At 36.1% G+C, this 22,006-nt stretch overlaps 1 protein-coding gene across 2 annotated transcripts in view; it reads right to left on the bottom strand.

The window, feature by feature from the left end:
* LOC140766969 (protein PIR) overlaps positions 1–22,006 on the bottom strand; it is a 59,152-nt gene that overhangs the window by 9,509 nt on the left and 27,637 nt on the right. Inside the window, exons 8-24 of one of the 2 annotated variants that reach the window (XM_073106694.1) lie at positions 19,845–19,914; positions 19,628–19,692; positions 19,110–19,305; positions 18,801–18,952; positions 16,789–16,882; positions 16,130–16,345; positions 15,326–15,537; positions 12,992–13,136; positions 12,531–12,699; positions 11,527–11,603; positions 10,093–10,263; positions 9,456–9,532; positions 9,274–9,376; positions 7,703–7,822; positions 7,407–7,550; positions 3,150–3,299; positions 434–577 (exon numbers count right to left, since the gene is read on the bottom strand). In XM_073106694.1, coding sequence (XP_072962795.1) covers positions 434–577; positions 3,150–3,299; positions 7,407–7,550; positions 7,703–7,822; positions 9,274–9,376; positions 9,456–9,532; positions 10,093–10,263; positions 11,527–11,603; positions 12,531–12,699; positions 12,992–13,136; positions 15,326–15,537; positions 16,130–16,345; positions 16,789–16,882; positions 18,801–18,952; positions 19,110–19,305; positions 19,628–19,692; positions 19,845–19,914 — 2,305 coding nt within the window. Of the gene's footprint in view, positions 1–433; positions 578–3,149; positions 3,300–7,406; positions 7,551–7,702; positions 7,823–9,273; positions 9,377–9,455; positions 9,533–10,092; positions 10,264–11,526; positions 11,604–12,530; positions 12,700–12,991; positions 13,137–15,325; positions 15,538–16,129; positions 16,346–16,788; positions 16,883–18,800; positions 18,953–19,109; positions 19,306–19,627; positions 19,693–19,779; positions 19,915–22,006 lie in introns of those variants that run through there. The other variant, XM_073106695.1, reaches the window with a different exon arrangement.

Genomic DNA, 22,006 nt, shown 5'->3' with positions numbered 1-22,006 from the left:
TGCATTTTGTGCTAGCTTGATATGCATCAAATTCATATGGATTGTTAAACACCACTTTTGATACCTGATTGTCCGTGACTGTCAAATAAAGCATCAAAATCCACCAGCTATATAACAAAATAATGCATTCCTCTCCTTAAGCTGCCAATCAACCCATGCATGAAATTGCTATGTGCATAGTCGATGACTGTAAGCACATCAATAGGTTGTGTGTGTTCTCCTACCACCTCCCGAACTCACAAGGCAAACCACCACATGTACAGTCAGCACCCAAAAGGCATATATAAGGCCTCAAGACAGTGGACATCATTAATGACAAGTGATGATATGGCAAGTCCAAATTATTGTTTTATGATACTTGTTTATGAACGAAAAATAATTATCAATTTATTGAACTCTATTCATGACCAACGCCTTTTATTCCAAACCTCACCTTACTTGAGATATGATCTAGTAAGGCACGAATGATCCAAGGTAATGATCTCGACCCTAGAAGTTTTACAACAGCAAACATGTGAGGGATCCCAAAAAACTCATGATACAGTCCAGCAAGGCTTTGATATGCCAAGTTCAAATCCTGAAACAAAGACAGAACATAGAAATGAAATATGATTAGAAGACTAAACAGGATTATTACTAGGATTTCAAAGAAAAAACAAAAACAAAAAATTATCCAAGAAAGACAGGAAGAAATTAACAAAACATTATAAACAAAAGCATCTCTTGGAAGGGAAGGTTGATTAGAACTTCAGAATAAACAGCATCGAATAAGAATGAAAATTTGTTTTCTGTATAACTGCAACAGGGCATGATAATCAAAACATGAATTGATGAGATTATATCATTATAACACAATTGATAACTTGAAAATCACTGGAAGCTCCCGTTGTCATCGGAATCCTATTAGTGAACCATTATTTTTTATATCAAGAGGAGATAAAATATTAATGCATGTAGAGGCATTTTTTTCTCCTCTCTAGAATTTCAGGCAAGAGAGAAAAAAAAGTTATTTGCGAACATTCTACTATCCTTGTCAGACATACCGTCATGCAGAAACAGAAACTTTTCTTCAAGACAAGGATAACCTTGAGCTCAAGCAACTGCCACACATAAGGTCGTTCACTGGTAGCTTCATAAGTGCTGTTAATCATCTTTTCTTTCAATCAAGAATTACCCATGCAATCATCTTTTCTCTCAATCAAGAATTGCCCATGCAAACAATTTTAGCAATTAGAATAATTGCATTTTATACTTGTACTTCACTTATCGGCTTTCTACACTTTGAAAATGGATGCACTCTGTATGGATGATTTTTCTTTTTGACATGACGATCTTCTGTCATCAAGTGGCTAACATCTAACTGCCCCCATAGTACAATGAACAGGCTGCTATAGTGGATGCCAGGAACTACTATGCTAAGTATGAAGGACTATGTATTCATATATCAACATATCAACAATAGGCAGGTTATCAAGAAGAATATAGGACACAGCAAAGAAAATTAGGTGTATAATGATGAACTGCTCTAAGCGGATTGTGAGTAATTTCACTATTGGTTTCACGAACCATTTTGAATACACCGTCTTACTTGAGTGGAAGGGCAATGCATTTGCTGCCATATCCTCCTCGGACTACTATGGCACCGTGGAAGGCCATTATATAGCTAGAACGACCCTCACAAAGCAGGATTGACAAAGCAGAAGTGAGATTCAACATTTTTTAACCACAAAATGCTTGGCTTCGAAAAAAACAATTTTCACTTTTACTCTGATTCTATAAGATACGAACCTACTACCTAATTGGCACCACCGAGTAAAATCTTCAAGCAAAATTTTAGCTAGTGTGCATCATCTTATGTTGATACAAACCGAGTCAAATCAGATTGCATCATGAGACATGTTTTCCCATTAGGCTCGATGGATCGACTCTATTTATCTTTCAATTGATTCATGCTTATGTAAACCCTTAAGGCAAATTTAGTTAAATTATGTAAACCACTAATACAAATTCAATTATATCAATTAAGCCTGTAAGACAAGCCTTAATTCGAATTGTATAAGCTTTTAAAACTAGTTCGAGTAGGACTCATTGTACTGACATTTATATATAGAGTGGTTGGACTTATTTGTTAAGCATCCAAGCATTGAGAAATAATTAAATTTAGTTATTTTATTATTATCGCATTTATCATTTTATCACAGCCGTTAGATCGTCTTTATCTTCATAGAAGTAGATCATAACCGTAGAACTCTTCTAAGTATTAAAACCCTAACTACTATTCTTCACCACGAGCCACCCTACTATACAACTGTCCACCACCCTTTGACAACCGCCGTAATTTCGGATAGTTACTAATCTGTCCCGTTCTAACATTCCTCCATTATTTTATTTATATCTTTTCTTTTCGAAATCTGATTTACGTGAAACTAAAACTGTTAGAACCGTAACATCCGAGGCTACCACCATCTAAATTTTTATAATTTTCTTCCGTCCGGGTCGGTCTAAATCTAGTTCGTAACATATGTTTTCTCCACAAGCACAAATTCCTCTTTTTATTAGGCTAGAGATTCTTTAGGCTAATCCAGTAGCTTTTTGTTCAATTTCTCCTTGTTTGAACCTCATCATTAATGTTAAGGCTATGCCATGTGTCAACCTAATATCAACATGGTAATTGTCAACCAGCAACACAATCCACGGTAAGAAGAGACCCTTATTGTAACTGAGGGAGAAGATGTAAGGAATTAAAAAGCAAACTGCAACTTAAATAGAGCAAACAAACAAAACATTGTTTAATATAAAGCTAGGTGATGCCTAGGCATAGTGGATTGAGCAGGTTTGGCCACGAAGTAATTCTTTAGGCACCTAAATGAAAATTGGTTAGTCAGTGATCACCTAAAGCCCAGCCATAATACCTAGCCAATCTAACAAGGCAGCGATTTTGGCACTAATGACAAAACTGGTCATGAACACAGTATCAAAATATCATGTTTTGATATCAAAATAGCAAACAAGATGACAAAAAGAAGTGACTTGAACATAATTATCTAATATAGAAGCTAAAAGAGATAAGAAAGCAAGAAAAAGACTAAGAATAGCAAGAAAAATTATTTGAATAACGTAAAAGAATAGTTTTGAAAAAGGTTTCTTACTTGAGAACCACAATAGAAGTATGGCTTTTTAGTAGAAAAAGCTGTCCTCTGCGAAGTATGATGAGTTCCTATTGGAGATCGAACAAAACGTTGCGTAGTATTGCATAGGATAAAGTTGGGCAAGAAGTCATTCTGCATCTCATTCCAAATCTTGATACACAAGAAAAGAAGCCACATCCAGAAAGTCAGCAATAATCATTAGAATGATCTTTCTAATAAAATTCAGACATGTTAAATCTTACAATGTGGGTCCGTCATATAATATCGAAGTTTTATAAATGGGTTGGTAAATTAACATGATAACAGAGCTAATTTCAAGATTTCTGTTAGAACCTCGTGAACATTCTCAGTAATCACTGTATAAGTTATCTAGGGAAATTTTCATTTCATACCTGCCATATTGACTCATTTTAATTGGAATACTATCATTTTGCTATTTCTAAATCAAATCATGAAAACATAAATTGGGTACATTTTGGAGACATTCTAGGGTATGCAAGGAAATATAACGCCCCACAACATCTTTGAACCTCTTGGGTGGCAAAATGGGGGGTGTCCGATAGTAGGGAAGGGATTATGTGAATGCCATTCCCAATGTCAGAACCCAAATGGCAATTCACAATGTTAATAAATGTGTGCGAATGCCTGCAGCTTAGTTCTATGGAATTAGCATATGCAGACCTCCAATTTAAGGAGGGGCAAACACTTGATGGTAAATGTTGGGACAGAGTACCTACGAGGCTATGACACTTGTTGAGTGTCATGACCAAGATTTGCAAGTGAGGTATTTGTGCCGAAGGATGTGAACTTCGGGTAAATGTCAGATATAAGGCCAAGACGTTACAGTGTAAGGACTCTAGAGAGGTTTCCTTCTATGTCAACATTATGTACTATCTTAAGTTGTCTAATATTCTCTGTAATTGGCAATGCAAACAATAAGGAAAACTCTAGTGATAGACTGGTCCATCGAGACTGGGGGTGAAAATGAATCGGATAGTGCTTAACTAAGACCCGGATCCATATTTTGGGTTCAAATATGAATTTAAAAATAGATATTGGACGAATAACAAAATTTTAAATCATAACCTAATTAAACGAATACAAATAATTTTTGAATATAGGATTAGAACTTAAACATATGTGGATCGAGTTTTAAACAAAATATAACTTTTCTTCTAGAGACAATTAACACAAAATATTAAGGGTTAAAAAAAAATTTACATTTCAAATACATATAAATATAGTAAAATCAATCTCTACAAATAATATACAACACATTATTAGTTATAATACCAATATTCATTATTTGAATAAGCAAACTGAAAACTATAAATAATTTAAAAAATATGGGGATAAACGGATATCCGCTATCCGTATTCGTATCCGAAATATTATATCTGACCCAAAATCTAGATTTTTCTCAAAAACCCTACCCATATCAGAATCCGTATCTGGGTCGGATAGGAATTTTACCCGAATCCGATCTGAATCAAGTTGGATAGCAGGTTGAAGTTAATCCGACCCGCTTTCACTCCTAACAGAGACGTACAAGTCTAGCTAGGCATGCAATGCTCAACCGAGTTAACCTTGGTGAGAGGTGACCATAGGGAGTCATTGGATTTTGCTATGCATATTGACAAAGGATCCTTGAGATCCTTAGAGCTACGACAAGGAAGTAGACAACTTGTGCTAATGAGACATTAGCAGATATCCTTGCTAGTGGTTATGTATTTGGTGAAGGACAATTGTGAGGCAAGTCAAATGAAATTTGTCAAAGTCTAGTGACGAGGCGTAAGAGTTGGAATAGCCCGCAAGTTCTTGGAAACGTCAATGGCTTTGTGGTGCATGTGATAAGGCTTTTCGAAGGTAGAATCATTCGGTTGAGAAGGACTCAAGTACATGGTACTAAGTGGCACAACTATGGACAACTGTGTTCAAAACTTATGATATTGATGTTCATGTGCCTATTGTCTTTCTACAAGCCTCTTCATGATGTATGGTATTACAAGAGTCTTCTGCTAGGGACTTAGCAACTTTCGTGGATGGCCTCGTGAAATGTCCATAACAAAGTCTAGATCAAATCTTGGGAGTACGGTACTTGGCTCATAGGGCTAATTATGCAAGAACTTGAAGGCATTGGGGCACCAAGTTGTGGAGTATTCTCGAGGAAAGCTTGTTGGGTGAGATGCTTAAGACATTATGGTCCACTCTGATAAAGGAGTCATACATGGATTTTTCAAAGTGGAGATGAGGCTTCAATATATGTGGTGAAATGTCGAAAGAAGAGCTTGAGAAGCACACTTGTATGTTATGCAATTCTATATTATTAAGACATGTCTACAATGTGGACTTTGAGAGGATTGGCCTTACTATGTGAAAATGAAACACAACACAAGATTTTGCTAGGTGAAATATCTAACCTTATGACAAGTAGCGCTTAGTCTATAAACGAACCTTAACCGAAGCCTAAGCTCATGGATGAAATAATCTTGGCAATAAGAACTATCAAATTGCAAAATTTTCCTAGATTTAACCTCATTGAAACCAAAGAACTGCAAATTTAAATTAAATCAAATCAACCCATCCTAATTGAAGTTGAACACTCCAACAGTTAATCTAAAGCAAAATTTGGAGGTAATGGACAGATTTGAGAGAAAGAAACAAAAGCAATTTGGGGATTAGAAATATTTGCATTCAAAGTAACATAATATTCCCTTCTTAGTGATTCATTGATTTGGCCCAAGGTTTATTTCAAATTCCCAGAAACTTGTGATCCTCCGTTTACAAAAACTTAGAGGGCACGATTGGAACAATAATAAGTCAATAAGGTTTGGAGATAGAAGATTTACGTTGTATTACCTTCATTTCTAAAGAGGTTGTTTCATGACTAGAATCCATCATCTCTAACATCACATGAAGTAGCATCTCTAGAGAACAATAAGCCTTGTTACACACCAATAAGGTGGGGAATGAAATAAGAAGGCCCATATTGTCTATATAGGTCCAGCATGTTTAGGTAAAAGAACTATCAAGGATTATTGTGTCAGTTTGTAGGCCCGGCATGGATCATGCCGACCAACATTTATCGTGCTAGTGGGGTGCTGCCTATATCAAAGGCACTACTCTGTGCCAAGGCATGCCACCCGGTGCCAACGTGTACAACTAAGGCATGCCACCCCATGCCAATGTGTACAATTACTAGTATTTAACGTATCAGTTGAGATTTGTAGGGTACTAGGCAGCACATACCCAGTGCCACTCGATATCTATTTAGCTAGTCAAACAGATCCATGTTGGTAGGCTTCTTTCTCAAACCAACACGAAAACGACAAGGAGAAAGAGAGATCTAGGAGAAGGGAAGGTTGATCCAAGAATGAGAATGTCAAATCCCACAAAAGATGTCTTTCATACTTTCTCTTCCTATTTTATTCAGTATAAAAACCAAATCCGAGATTAATCATCCTAGATTTACCAAAATAAAGCTAGAACTGTCATTTCTGCGAGTCATTCTAAATAGATATAGCATTAACTACTTGACTATTGATATATAGACGAATAGATGCTTTACAACATTATCTAAAATTAAAGACCCTAATGTAGGCTTTAATAGCTATTTTAGAACCTATAATATGTTGAAAATATATTTAGAAATTAGAAGCGTGCCACCATCTAACAAATGTGCCAGTAGCAAGCTTGGTTGCGCTGAGTGTCAGCACGACACGTGCCACTGTCATGAAAATCCTTGAAAACTATAACAAAATATAGCATTTGGTATAGGTAGCTTAAACGTCATGTTAACGATTGTCAGCTTGCATCTTAAATATGGCATGAAAAGAGATATTTCACGATAAGGAATGGACAACTAAGCTCCATCTTACTTTGCTTGGCATAATAAGAAAAATCACTTCAGAAACATAAATAAGAAAAAGGGGAGAGTGAGTTGAGTCTTGTCTCCTCAACATTATAATGTCATCAACTCGTCATGATAGTAAGTCATAATCAAGCAACTCATGTTTCATTTAATGATCAATTAAGTTAGCTTGTTACTCTTCCTAGTGTTCCTTCCCACACCTTTATAAAGCAGCAAGATCTAGTAAATGATGCTAAAAAGAAATGTTAAATGCCAACATAATTTTCAATTGGGGGTCATGGGGCATAACAGTTACAAGAGTAGAGAAGGATAACTTTCCAACATTATTAGAAATATATTTAACAGATAAAAAGTTCACTATGATAATGAAAGATGAAAAACCAAACCTGAGAAGAGACACGACTAGAGTATGAGACGAGAGAAAGATTCTCCTGCATCTCGTTCAGCATAAGAGGATATGAATCTAGCTCAAGATATTGTGAAAGTAATTCATGGGTGTGCTCCAAGATATCCAAGAGTTGTTGTAATTCCTAGAAATAAGTCACAGTACTGAGTCAGTAACATTCCAAACGGAGTATCTGAAAGTTGCCTTGCCACATAGACTTAGTCTAGTTCCTAAAAAGATCAAGCAATAAAATTTCACAGGAAAAGGTTGCAGAAAAGGAAAAGGAAACAAACTTACCACGACGGCACATATATCCGCATTTTCAAAATGATCATACAAAAAGTCAATATTTTCCCGGAATAATTTATTCATTCTTTGAGTAATCAAACTTCTAAGATCAATAGCCCTACCTAACACCTGAAAATCAGAAAAATAAGTAAAAATATGGTAAAGAGAATGTTAAATAACGAGCCCACATCACGGAAACAGCAATAACGCTGAGATTGATTAAAAAGATAAAGATCCATCTGCAGTCTGAAATTATATGAACAATTTACGTCTAACAGGATTGCAAGCATAAAAAATTGTCCCCATTACCTACAAAATTAGAAAAGTGATAAAGTTAAACAATAAAGCACATAAAATTACCTGTGATGAAACAGTTGACATATAACCACTAATAGATGCATGATTATAAACATGCCATAATTCAAGATATTCAAATAGTTCATAAAAATGACAGGAAGATAAAGAAAATACACAAATATTATCTTGCAAGGTCAAACATGCTATCAATAAGATATATGCATGGAAATTGGACATTAGCAATGGCTGTTCCTGAAGTATTGTCTGTCACTAATATTTGCTGGTATTTGGCTGTAATGGGCTGTCCTATTTTTATCTAAGACTAGAAGTACTCTTGCCAAGAGATGCAATGAATTAGGTGTTGCGACATGTATACAACAATTGTATGCATATCTCACCCCCTTACAAGTGAGATTGATATGTAAGAAAAAATATATCACCTGCCAGTCTGCATGAGATAAAATAAGTATTCTTCTTCCACCTTGGCAATAGATATTTTGTAGATAAATTGTACAGTATTTAAGCATGGATCTATGCACAGTTCGGCATGGCCCGTGCCGCCCTGAATGTATAGTAGCAAATTGGCACAGTACAAGAAGATTGGCATGGTTTGGTCTTCTTCATGTGATGTCAAGTCGTGTACTGACTGGTATTACACAAATGTCACATCAGTCTCTGTTAACTAATTAACATAAGAGGTCTCAATGCCTCATCAATTATCGTGCATATGAACCCTACTTCTAATTGGGAAGGAGCGGGATACCCTAGCTCTTCCCACACACAACACCCATTTGATGATAGCGATATTTCTCTCTGCTTATCTCCATTACATTCTCTTTGTACATGAGGTACACACCAATCATCCTCTTCTCCCTCCCTCTTTCTGTCGCTCCTTTATATGGTTCCTATATTGGTAACATTACTATCCCATATTCTCATATGCACAGTCTACACTACCAACACTGGGCATGAGCATGGTCATGCTAATAGCCTAATAGCATGGCCAAGAATTAAAGGGTCGCCTAGCACTGTATAAAAGAATCTTGTGTGATAGGCGGCTTGGCGCAAAAAGAACTCCTTTATCATTGTATAAAGAGAAAAGGAGGAGAGAGAGAGAGAGAGAGAGAGAGAGAGGAGTACCCAGAGCAATGGGCTTGTAGAAGAAGATATAAAGATGAATATAAATAGCATCTTGTGGAAGAAATTATAAAGATGCAATCAACAAAAGACAAAAACATATAATATAGCAAACTTCACATGATTTATTAGGTAAACCACCATACCTTAACTCTTCTCAACTTGAAAATCTCATCAAATCGAATGGGTTTAACAGAATACTTTTCACCATCATCACATGCAGAGATATATGATCGATCAAGTAATGCACTACAAAAAAATAATATTAGAGAGAGCTGAATGCAATAGAAAGATCTAAAGAAAACAATAGAATATCACATTATCTTACCTTGCTGCGCAGCTCTTATAATACAAAAAGATACTCTCATTAAGCTTGTAAACGAGCTGATCAAAACATAGATCAACCTGTAAATCAAGTAGAATCTAAATAAGAAATTATGATGTGTTCTGCCAATGTCAATAGCATATTAAAAATATGACATGAAAATATACAAATAAAGGGAAACATTTTCCTTACAAGGAAAGAAAAGAGAAACAAAACCTAGTTAGAATTGCCAAAAAAAAAAGGAAGTACAGGAGATATGGCCTTTCATCATCCTAATAAAATATAGAATTAATGAAACTCCCATTTGCTTAATAAGAAAACATCAAAACATTTGAGCAAAAAGATAGCCGTGTCACGGAAAGGGGTGATAGACATGGGCTGGCAATAGCCATTGCAACCACTATGTCATTGCACCTGCCACAGGACCATCACAACCCTACATAATGAGATGTTGTACAGACAAACTTCATGTTCATCATTTTTTAACATGTGAAACAAATATATTAAATATTTTATTTATCAGTTTATCAATAAAATTACACAACCAACTGATGTGCTTATTCTTTTTCATTGATAAAATTAGCAACCAAACAATGCCCCAGAATTCTTTTTCAAATGAAGACATTTCCATTTAACATACCTCAGCTTCAATTTCATCATAAAGAAATCGCTGTTTCAGCACAGTAAGTGCATGTTGAGCAGAATCATTGTAGATATCCAATGGAAGCAAAATGCTTTCAAAAAGTCCAGCATCTTGAGATTCAATCACATGATCCACCAACATCCATGGAAGAGAACACTCAATTGGAAACTATAAGAAAAACATATCCAAATAAACATAGTTCTCGAAGCAGCAGAAAGCACTACATGTTCAAAAATTTGTGAATTACCAACCAAAAAAAAAATTAGCAAAGGAGGAGATAAATCAATCTTATATTACAAATATATTGAGAGCTTCCAGGAAAAAAGACACAATCATATTTAATAAAGAGAAGAGATATATCATAAAGGAGAAATGAGATTGAATCATGAACAATTATTTCATAATCAACAGATGGGCTAAGTATTTCTACAGGTTAATTTTGCCATATCCAGAGTTAACAAGTCAAGTAGCATTCTATCCACATCTAATAACTTACATTAATATGATTTCAAGAGCAAATTTTTAAGTGTTAGTCATTTAGCTGTCCTGTGTCGAGGCTTACCTGCCAATACTTGCAGTACCGACAAAGGATCAGCTCAATGCAGCAAGCCAAAACAGAAAATCTTCCTTACTAGCCATATAGGCCTTATCATTCTATCCGAGTACCAGTGCAACAGCAATAAATATCATTTAGATTTTAAAATACCCCCACACCCATTATAACATCATTTACAACTGTCTAAACTGATTAGCAATTTAGCGCTCTATCCAAGTGTCAGTGCGCACAGCATCCCCACTGACTGGTCTGATGCAGGATTAAGAAATCCCTAGTTCCTTACACTCATCATGACATCATTTTCAGTTGTTATGCTGACCAGAACTTTCCAGGCTTTTTATGGCTTCATGCATTAGAAGAAGACATCATAACCAAGAGAGTTAGACAAAGGAGATATAGAAGGAACTCTATCCAAAAGCTACAATAGCCAAGCGTATATCGAACTCTATCCAAGAGTTGTCGTAATTCCTAGAAATAAGTGACAGTAATTCATGGGTGTGCTCAAGCTGTCAACCAAAAGAAATCTGATACTGAATTACTGACTATGATCACCCTAAACAACTGTTAATGAGGTAACAAGACATATCCAAGCCAAGGAAACTTAGGTTAATGTCACATAAACAAACACAAGTTGTGCATACAAATTATTGTAATCATAATTGCACCAAAGAACCATTCAATTCATTCCTCCATAATCAAATTATGATGACCTGAATACTGAAACTATATCTTTGTAATTAAATTATAATTATCTGAATGCTTAAGTACCTTCAATAACAAAAAAATCTTCAACTTCCAAAGTTACATATGAAGCAAAAACGGCAGGAATCTCTCAAGTAATTAATAAGTATTGCTGTCACATATTAAAGTCTTACCTGGATTACACGAGAAGATTCCAAATAGAATTCTCGAAACCAAAGAAATCCAAGATCAGTTAATGTACCAATTGTTGCTGCAAACATCAATTATCATTCTGTGAATATCTTCATTAAGAAAAAAATATTCTTCTAATTTTAATCTTTAAGAGAAAAATAATTTGAGATAATGAATCTAGAAACACTTTCTAGTTTTGCTGGTAAAGTATTTACATGAAAGTAGTGCCTATCACTAGATAAAGATCAAAGCAATTTACACAAAGGACATTTTCTCACAGAAGACAAACCACAACATGGGTCGTGAATCTACAAATCGACTAAAGCACCAACTTCATGGAAACAAAACAAAAAGAAGACAATATTTGTCTTTAAATCTTTACAATATAGACGCTGCTGCAGAAGGAAGGTATGCCAGTAAATCATTGGAATGCCATACCACCACTTAAAAATATAGGAATATGTAACAGCATCCTCTTGTTCAGAGTTATTTCAATATTTACCAGTTTGTCCAAGGCAACCATAATAAAAGGACAGAATTAAAAATTGTATTGTGAACTTTTTAATAAGTTTTAGCTTCTCAACAGTGTAAATAACTAAAAAAATAATAGGAAAGAGCCTTGTCTTTAAGAGTGACTCTAAAATAAACAAGGTTATGGGTCGCCCATCATTCAGAAGAATCCAAGTCTTGACACCTTCAGGCTTGGAAATAAACCATACCACTACATCAATACATCCAATCTCTAACAGTCTCACTTATGTCAGCATTTAGCTAAAATCTGTGATGACACTTTAAGATTAGTAGCCAGACACTCCAGTGAAGGTTATCACTGACAATAGCAATCTCGCAATCCTTCAGTGTGCTATTATTAACTGACAAATAATCTTTCAGGACAGAAACTGTTACAAGTATTTCAAAGACATCCAGCACAATGAAACAACATGTTGCAATTTATGAACTTCGAGAAACAAAAAATTCTTTTCCAAATATGCATGGGAACAAGGACCTGTATAATCCAAAATATGCAGAAAAAAGCTGAGCTTGTAGAAGAATGTCTCTAGTTGCTTAAGATCTTCAACTGATATTCCAGAACCACTGTTTCCAAATAGTCCTCCAGGTTTTCTTAAATTCCCACCAGATACAAGCTCACAAATAAGAAATTGTAAACAGTGAACCTGCAAGAAGAATAGCAGATAGAAATTGAGTAGATTTCAAAATATCATAAGAGGAAGATAAAATTTTAGATTCTACAGAAATAAGGTCTTAGAAACACATAACAGGAAGCACCAACATGCAACTCAATGAATTCGAATTGACTGGCAACAAGAAGTCAATTTGTAATAAGGTGTAAAGAAATCTTACAGAAGTCAATCACAAGATCAATTTGTATAATAAATTTTCAGTAAATTCCCTATATAAATATTCACCAAAACATTTAGCAAACAGCAGCAAGAAGATTGACTAAACCTGAGCAGCTGTTGGAGCAACTGGTCTTGGGTAAAATGTATTTTGTCTTGTTTCCTCATGTTCTTGCAGTGAATGCATTTCCGGTTCGGCCTTGCTAGTATTAGCCATCCAATCTGCTGACAGAGTCCGCATATCGGAGAGAATCCTGGATAAGACATGAAGCAAAATTTCAACCATAAAAAGAACCTCATTGAGCAAGAAAGAGGTAAGTACAAGGCAATAAGGCATAGTAAGAAGCTAAACTTGCATTACTATGTGTCTAGAATAATCGCATTGAAAATATAAGGCTGATTAAGGTACACAATCGTGCACGTCAGAAGATGTAGCAGAATCAAGCATGGTTCAAAAAGTTTCAGCTTTAATTTCAAAAACATAGAGTTTCAATCGATTTTGGTTCTAGTTTTGTTATGTTAGTTCTGGACTTATTTTGATAAATAGTCTTCCTTATCTTACTTTTCCATGGATTACACAAGATCTAATAGCATGTAAGCAATGAAGTTGATATTGGGTTAGTACAAACTGGATTCAAGTCAAATCCAGCAAGAAATATAAAATGCACTTCAGAAAATATCATCATTAGGGCTGTTTCAATTGATATCGGGATCAGTATCAGACCGGATAGGACTGAAACACAAAACCATGGATGGTCGTGACAATCGGCATGGGGCATGCCGGTAGGCACTTGCCATGCCGGCGGCGTACCGGCACGTGGCACGAGGAGTGCCGCATGGCAACCCTCTTAATAGTTCAGCCGCTTGCCATCAACTTTATCGTCGAGCTATCCATTGCCGATCGCCGTCGCCTGAGCCCAAGGGAAGAGGAAGAGAGAGAGAGAGAGAGAGAGAGAGAGAGATAAGGTTACCGGTTAAAAACTTAAGTTGCGGATCCGAATTGTCGGGCGATGGCGACGACGACGGCAAAGGCGAGCAGCGACGACAATGGCAACGACAAAGGTGAATATCCCTTTTTTCTCTCTTCTTACGACATGGTCGGTGGTCGGCACGGTCCGTGCTTGTGGCACAGCCATCGTTGTACAAAACATTCAGTTTTGGACAAAGCTTCAAACCATAGAATCAAACCATAGAATCAGGATGCCTACTAAGAATAAGCAGCTTTTCACATAAAAGGAGCCTGAATATTTCATTTATCCTTAATTTATTTCCTCAAGTCTTGCTTTTTTTATACAAATCCTAAAGGTCATTATCCAATATTCAACTTCTTGAATTCCATGGTCAGAAGGTTTATAATATGCAAAAATATATAACAAGTTCAAGTTAACCGATGATAGCCCTAGGTGATAGCTATGCACCAATATGCAATGATATCTGGAGTGTAGACTAACCCAGAGGTTGTCCAAATAGTTGCCACAGGCACTAGGTCTACTAACCTGACAGAGGATCCCATTTCCCTCTCCAAACGATTGTACTATGGCAGTGGTACTTTTCCACAGGAATGCAAATCCAAGTGTACAGAGAACTCCACAAAATACAAGAAATATATATTCCTAGTAACCTACTATGCAAGCCATTTTCGTAAGTCTATATAGAATACTTTAGATAAATAGAAGGAATATAAAGCAACATCCTGAAACTAGGTATCAGGATTGACATCGGCTGCTAAGAAAAACAATACATATCGGCCATATCGGTTATATCGATGCCCACATTGGATCAAATTATTTTTAACTACGTGAGATTCAAAATATTATCTAAAAATGTACAAAATTTTCTAAAAATTAAAAAAACTAACAGAAAATAAAAATTAGTCATATATGAAGTCTAAAAAACTCACTCACAGTTTAATTACTAAAACAACAGTGAAGAGAGAGATCTCTTTCTTCACTATTGTTTTGCAATAGTAAGCAGGGGAGTTAAAGAGTCGGTGAGAAAAAGAAAGAAGAAATAGGGGAAAAAAAACACTCACCCAAGTTTGCTAAGTGCGTTGTAGCCAGAGGGGCTCACTAGATCGGGCGTCAAATGAGCTTGGTAAAGTGTGAGGGATAGGAGAGTATGTATGAGAGATAAAAGTAAAAATTGAAAACTTAAAAAGAAGGCATCTAAAGACACAATTACTAATGTTTTCTAGGTTAGATACATTTTAGATTTAACCTTAACCAGTCACTACTAAACTAGTTTCGGGTCAGGATAAGATTGGTTATAGCCGACCTCGATCCCGATCGGCTGAATTTGAGAACTATGATCTAAAGTCATCCTATCTAAAGTCAGCATCGAGATCGGTTATGGCCAATCTCAATTTGGATCAGCCAATTTTGGGAGCCATAATCTAAAGTCATCCTATCTAAGTAAACACATTTCACAGAGATTGACCATCTACCTAGACAATTCCTTCTTTTTTCGGAATGTAGTTCGTAGCATGGTATCTAGTTTGTCTTGCACAAAATCTTGCACCTCCACATGGATTGTTTCCCACAAAGCATCTGCCACTAAGGTGTCACATCTTTGCATCATCAAGCCAATACTCTTTATGTAGCTAACAAGTTCTAATAGCGCTTTTCTTTCCTCTGTTGTATAATTATAACGCACCACCTACATGGAAACAAGAAAACCATCAGCATAGTTTGGGGAAATAAATTAAACACTTTAACTAGCACAATATTACACTGAAGCATAGGTATTTTGCTTCTTCATGGAATGGCAAGAAGCAGAATATGAGCAGAAGTACATTAATGAGAACTTATTTCCAAGAACAAGTAAATCCTACAAGATCCACAAATGGTTCATGTGACAAAATGAAGAGCAAAAGCACCTCCTAGATAGTATAATCAAGGAATTTTTCAAAAACACCTTATGTTTGATCTTTATTATCATTCACCCCTAATCATATGGATATTATCATTCTACCCCTATATTTTGCATTAATGCCTCAAAAACACCTTGTCTATATGATCAAATGAAGAAGTATAAATCCATGAGAAAATAATCATTAGTTGATAAAAAAAAAAAGAGGAAGTCAAATGTAAAAGATATTTATTGGCAAAAAAGCTCCTTTGCTAACACATAAACTCCATATCCAAAATCATTAAGCGAGCAACATTAAGGAATATTTACTGACAGCTCAGAAATTAAAAGGAAGGTGCTATCAAATTGATTGCATAATTTTCCAGAAAGGAAATAGAACCTTTTCGTAGTCAAAAAATGTTGTAGGGCACTGGTTAGAATCTGACCAAGCTGGTTCTTTGCAAGGACGTGAAAATTTCCAAGCACATTGTTCCCAAATCCTACAGGTCCACCTGCTAAGAAGTTGAAACCCTTCGACAACCATATCATACATGTTTCCTTTGACTTCTCTAGACCATTCATCATCTGCCCCATCAGTTGACTTCAATATTACAATCTGGATGGCAAAAAATCACTGTTAAAACATCTGAGGATGGAATAAAGCTTATCCACTACTTCAAAATATAGATAGACATTATACTTCTTTTATTAGTAAACCTCCGCATATTGCCAAATATCCTCTACAGAGACTTGACTAAAACAAATATCTGATAGTAACATATGCACATGGAAATCAGTTACTAAATGCAGCATTTAATTTAAAAAGGTAGGCAAGCTATTATTAGTTTTGTTAACTAAATTCAGATAAGTATGTATGAATCATGATTAGAACAAAGAAAAAAAATAGAGTTATTGAAAAAATAGAGTTATTGAATTAACACAAAACCCAGATTGTGCAGTTTACGCATAGCTCGAGAGCATAGTAACATAAATAATAAATTGATCAAAATAAGGATCTGTAGAAAAACCTATTTAGAGTTGAAGAGATAGAGCATTCACCTGATTCATAGAAGAAGCAAAGCGGATGGAGAAGTCATCATGCTCTGCCCGAATGGTCCCAATATGGTTTACAATCAAATAGTGCCTCTGATAAGTGGAAGAGTTAAGGTACTTGAAATAGAAAAGTAAACAAACAATTCTTCAGGCATAAAAATCAGGTGGTCATAGCATATGCAACTTCCAAATCATTCATCACAAATGCAGGTATCACTATTGATGGACAGACTGACTATATAATAGTAGCAGCCAAGAAAGCTTTTAAGGACTAAAGATCCCTGCAAAACATGAAGTTGTGCTCCACACTAAGTTACAAACTACACAATTAATAAAAGAAAATTCGAGAAATTTAACAAAAACACCCTACCTTTTGCTTTTATTATGACATCATCATTTGTGTTCTACCATATGGATATTTATTATTCAACCCTTATATTTTGCTTGTATTGCCTCAAAGATACCCTAAGCTAAATTTAACCTTATAGCATCTAACAGAATAAAGAATATTCCATTACTTTTAAAAATAAAAAATTGAAATATCTATAATACCCCTCATTTGATTTTAAATCTGGTTCTCCTTTTACTTTTATCTTAACGTAAAAAAATTACTCAAAGGTATTAAGGTCATTTTCCATCTATAGTCAAGTTAATTCATCTATATGGAATTGACCGTTAAAAGAACTAATGGCATGGTACTTTATAGGCATTAAAAGCAGAATGCAGAAGTTGAATGATAAAATATAAATACTCATATGCAGGTGTGAACGATAAGAAAGACAAAATGTAAGGTGTTTTTGATAAGTTTCCTGAGAAATATTTACCTTCCATTGGAAGATAATAAAGAAATAATATTTCATAATATCAAATATCACAAGATTCACGATATTGCACAATTTCGTCAACTTCAGGCTTCAGTAATCTTTGCAGATATTAAAAGAAACTTCAATTCAACCACAAGTAGAACTAGAAGATTACTCTAGCCACACATAGATGTGAAACTGTAATGTGACATTCAACAATATCATCCTATACAACCAAGAGATGGGTTCTTGCAAAGGCAGATTTGCTGTAGTAGGAGGAAATTTCAGGCTTTCAGCACAACTTCATATACCATGCTCTAGATTTTTGTTAATTAAAGTTTGCAGTTATCAGAAATATCATAACTTGAATGAAAGCCCTAAGGAAAGACTTTCGGTCGAGCTTTGAGCTACATTGGCTAATATATAATTGCATAATTCATGTCTAAGAATATGAAAATATAGCACCCGTTATTGTTCAAACCCACTAAACTAGGAGTTGTGCAAATTGCTTTCTATGTATATAGCCATTCTAGATCAGAATATCCAAAGGTGTCAGAACCTAATCCAATGCTGTATCAAGGAAATTGCAACAATTTGCCAGAACACAAAAACTACTTTTGTTTTGATTATAGTACTTGAATTATTTGAATTTTAGTTAAAACCTACTCCATGATTTGATTAATATACAATAATTGATGGTATAATAATAAGTAAAATAAGTCATGTTCAGATCAATGCAACCATTTCAGGAAAGACCAGAAAAGAATAAAAATTATAAATTTTATTATCAAATAAAAAAACTCTGTTAAAACTATTTGATAAAAATAGAAGTGACTATGCATATAAGAATCCATAAACCCTGTGAAATCTGAATGTTAAATTCATATAATTCTCCCTCATCCCTTAGTGCATGTCTTAAAACTATTTAATGAACAATAATTCTCCATCATCCCTCAGAGCATGTCTTAAAACTAATTGACGGACTTATGCACATCCACCTAGGACACCTACTTCTATCACTGGTAACTTGTAGACTTCTATTTCTTCCACACAACAAATTATTATTATAGCATATTAATAGCCAACAGAACTGGTCCATTGAAAATGATCAGATAATGAAGAACAAATATGTAAATCAATATGATTAGTGAGTATTCTGTTGGCACAACTTTGAAAAAAAAATACTTCTAATAAATACTGTAATGAATAGGATATTCTTGCAGCTCTCGAAGGGGAATTTCATGTGGTGCTGGAAGAGCAAGTAAACGTGTTTGGCTAGAAAAACCTTGGAAGTATGTTGACAACTCCTTCAACATTGCAGCGGGTGAAAGATGAAGATCTGGAAACGCTGGAACAACAGGATCATTCTGCCAAATTTAACCATATAAATATGATAGACTATTCTAACTGAGTCCAACATCCACAATGACAATAAAAAAAAGAATTGCAAATTTTAACATACAAAATTCTGAAGTGCATAGTATTAGTATTCCGAAAAAAAGAAGAAAAGGATTACAATCAAACCTTAAAGATGTTTAGAAGGCGGTTTATTTTCACTCTCTTATAGAGAGACTCGCTCTCTTTCTCCGTTGAGGTTGCTAGGACAACAAGCACAGGCAAAACACGAAGTAGAGTATGACGCTCGGGGAAAAGGAGTGCAAAGTCCAACTCCAATGATTCCACACAGAATACAATAAGAACTTGTAGAATGTCTTCCACACTGCAGTTTAGTGAAGGAACTCAAAACCAATGTCTCAATGAGTGCTACTGCAACACATTTTAAAAGGAAAAAAGAGGGGGGTGGGGGGTGGGGTTGCAGGAGGGGGAGAATATTGTATTCGATAAAAAGCCATTAGCTTCCCTCTTCTTTTTTCTTTCTGATAAGTGCTTTCCTAATTTGATGTCATTAAATTTGCAGTATTAACTCAAATATATTGTCTTAGGAACATTAGTGGTGGAAAAAGAAGAAGTGCATGCAACTTCATATTTCATTAATGTTTGTGACTTGCTCAAGTAAAAGTCATTCTAATAAGGCAGGATACGTATTCGTACGGAACATCTCAGCATGCAAGTTCAGTAAGATAGCCCATCTTGTGCTTAAGAAAATCTGCAAATATCAAAAGCAAGACCAATAAGTTTCATGTAGACAGTAAACATACATAACTAGAAAATTAACAATCTCAACTGATAGCACCTCATAACATTTAAGTACAAAGAATTGTGGTCCATCAAGAGAAAGAAATACAATAAACTAGTGACCTGCAGATCATCTAGCTCTTCTCTCATTGAGTCAGTATCCTGCCACTGAATGCTTACTTGAGTAAATGTTCTGTAAATATGAAAGAAATAAACAGTAGTCAGTACATTCCGGAAACAGTAACAACGAACCAAATCAATGGTTTACATTATTATAAAAGGCCCAATGAGAAGACTAAAGATGACAAACAATAATACCAGACGATACAAGTCATTTGCATGAGAAGCCACGGGTTACTGAGATTCTGAGAATAAACTATATAGTATAAGCCAACAAAGATTTTGACCAAATTGGGCTTCCTTACAAACTTATTTACCCAAATGGTCTGGATACTAATATCAAAAGAGGTTTATTTTAAACACATTATATTACAATCCGACCACAAGAGTCAAGTCAGTTAGGTCGAGTCAAGTCGAGTCTAGTTAGATGATTTTGCTTATTGCTTTTAATTTCAAATTAAAGCGGAGATAAGCACAATAGGGCGAATTAAATCTGACCCGCTATGACTATACTCCTATAAATAGGAGTAGTTATGAGTTAATTATCATGTGTGGAATGAATATTGAGTTTATAGCTAATTATTTATCTTGCATTTATCGTTTATTCATAGCGGAAATCATCATTTCTTTCCTAGGAGTAGATCTTAATGCTAAAACCTTCCAAGTTACCAAACCCTAACTCACACCTCCACCCACGAGCCACCCTACTCTACAGTCGTCCTCCACCACTCTTGATTGTCTGTCATCCTTTGACAACCGCCATAACGTCGGATAATTCGTTTCAGCCCTGTTTCAATTTTCTCTCACCCTTTTGTTCTCTCACCCTTTTGGCCATAACTTAAAACCCTAATTCGTGAAGCTATCACCCTTTAAAATCTCATAATATTTCTATGAGCAGATTGTTCCAGATCTGGCTCGTAATAGTGGTATCAGAGCCACCGTTTTTCGATCAATGGTGAACACACAATCAAAGGCAAATCTGATGGAGATTGCTGCCATAGAGGATCGAGAACTCATCTACATCCCCGTGGAAGTTTCTCCAGCGCCACCACCAACCATTGTCGTCGATGAGCCACCGGCGTGGGCAAAGGCAAAATTTAAAGAATTTTTAACCAATTTCAACAAGAACTTGAAGGAGATGCAAACTTTCCTGAATGACTCGATCTAGGCCTCGATAGAGGCTCTACTAGCCACACACCACCACCCTAGGCTAGGGCCACATCGAAATCGTCCCTATATGGCGAGAAAAAATCAAACTGTGAGGGAGGGGAAGAGGAGGCCCAAACAATGGCAACCACTCCTCTCCTCTTCCGGCCACAGTGGAGCCCCCTTCACCCCTACAAACCCATTCTGAAGCAGCAGCGTGGCTGGAGCAGCCAACAGCTACGGTTCCTAAGTCATCTTCCCCACTCGCGATGGAACTAGGGGCTGCAACGCCAGGTTTTTATCAGTGGCAATACGCATTGCTCGACCAAAACGATCACTATCAGTCCTTCCTTGGGTTCTCTGCACTTAAGCCATGGCCACCGTATGCACTACACCGGCCAAAAGATTGTCGTTAATGACCTTCCACGTTGTAGCAAACTCATGGCAAGTGGCCTTGAGTTCGGCTTTCATGGCCACTAGCGGTCATGGCCGGCTTTCTTTGCTCGATCGCTAGCTAATAATGCCCAAGCAACCACCTTCCCTTTCGATGTGCTTGAGCCATACCATGCTGGAATGGCTTCCTCGGGCTTCTTTGCCGCTACTGCTCTGCTGCAATGGGGCCATGGGTACAAACTGCGACCACTAGGGGCCAGCGAGATCGTTGGCAATGTGCCGTGGCCGCCCCTACAACAAACCAAGCCAAAGCATGATTATCTCCTTCCGTCGTCGCTCGCCGTCGTTCCACCTCCCTAGGGACTTGCTAGAGGTCAACTACCGATGGCCCACGACCTAACCCTGTCACTGTCAGCGCCCATGCAACCTTGGCAGACCCCTTAGGCCTAAACATAAATTTGGCCTTAGGGTTAAGGTTATGATTAGGGCAATTCTATGGAGAAGATAAAGTGCACGCATCACGAGGTAGACAAATTTTCAGGAACAAGCTTGACTACCTTGCTTGAATTAGTTGGAAATTCATAGCGCAACTTTAGCCCGAGTACGAGCACCAAGATGACTAGTAG

Source organism: Typha angustifolia, chromosome 9 (genome assembly GCF_048772165.1).
Source record: "Typha angustifolia cultivar Huaian chromosome 9, ASM4877216v1, whole genome shotgun sequence".
Classification (NCBI taxonomy): Eukaryota; Viridiplantae; Streptophyta; class Magnoliopsida; order Poales; family Typhaceae; genus Typha; species Typha angustifolia.
This window is presented reverse-complemented; position numbering and strand designations above follow the sequence as displayed.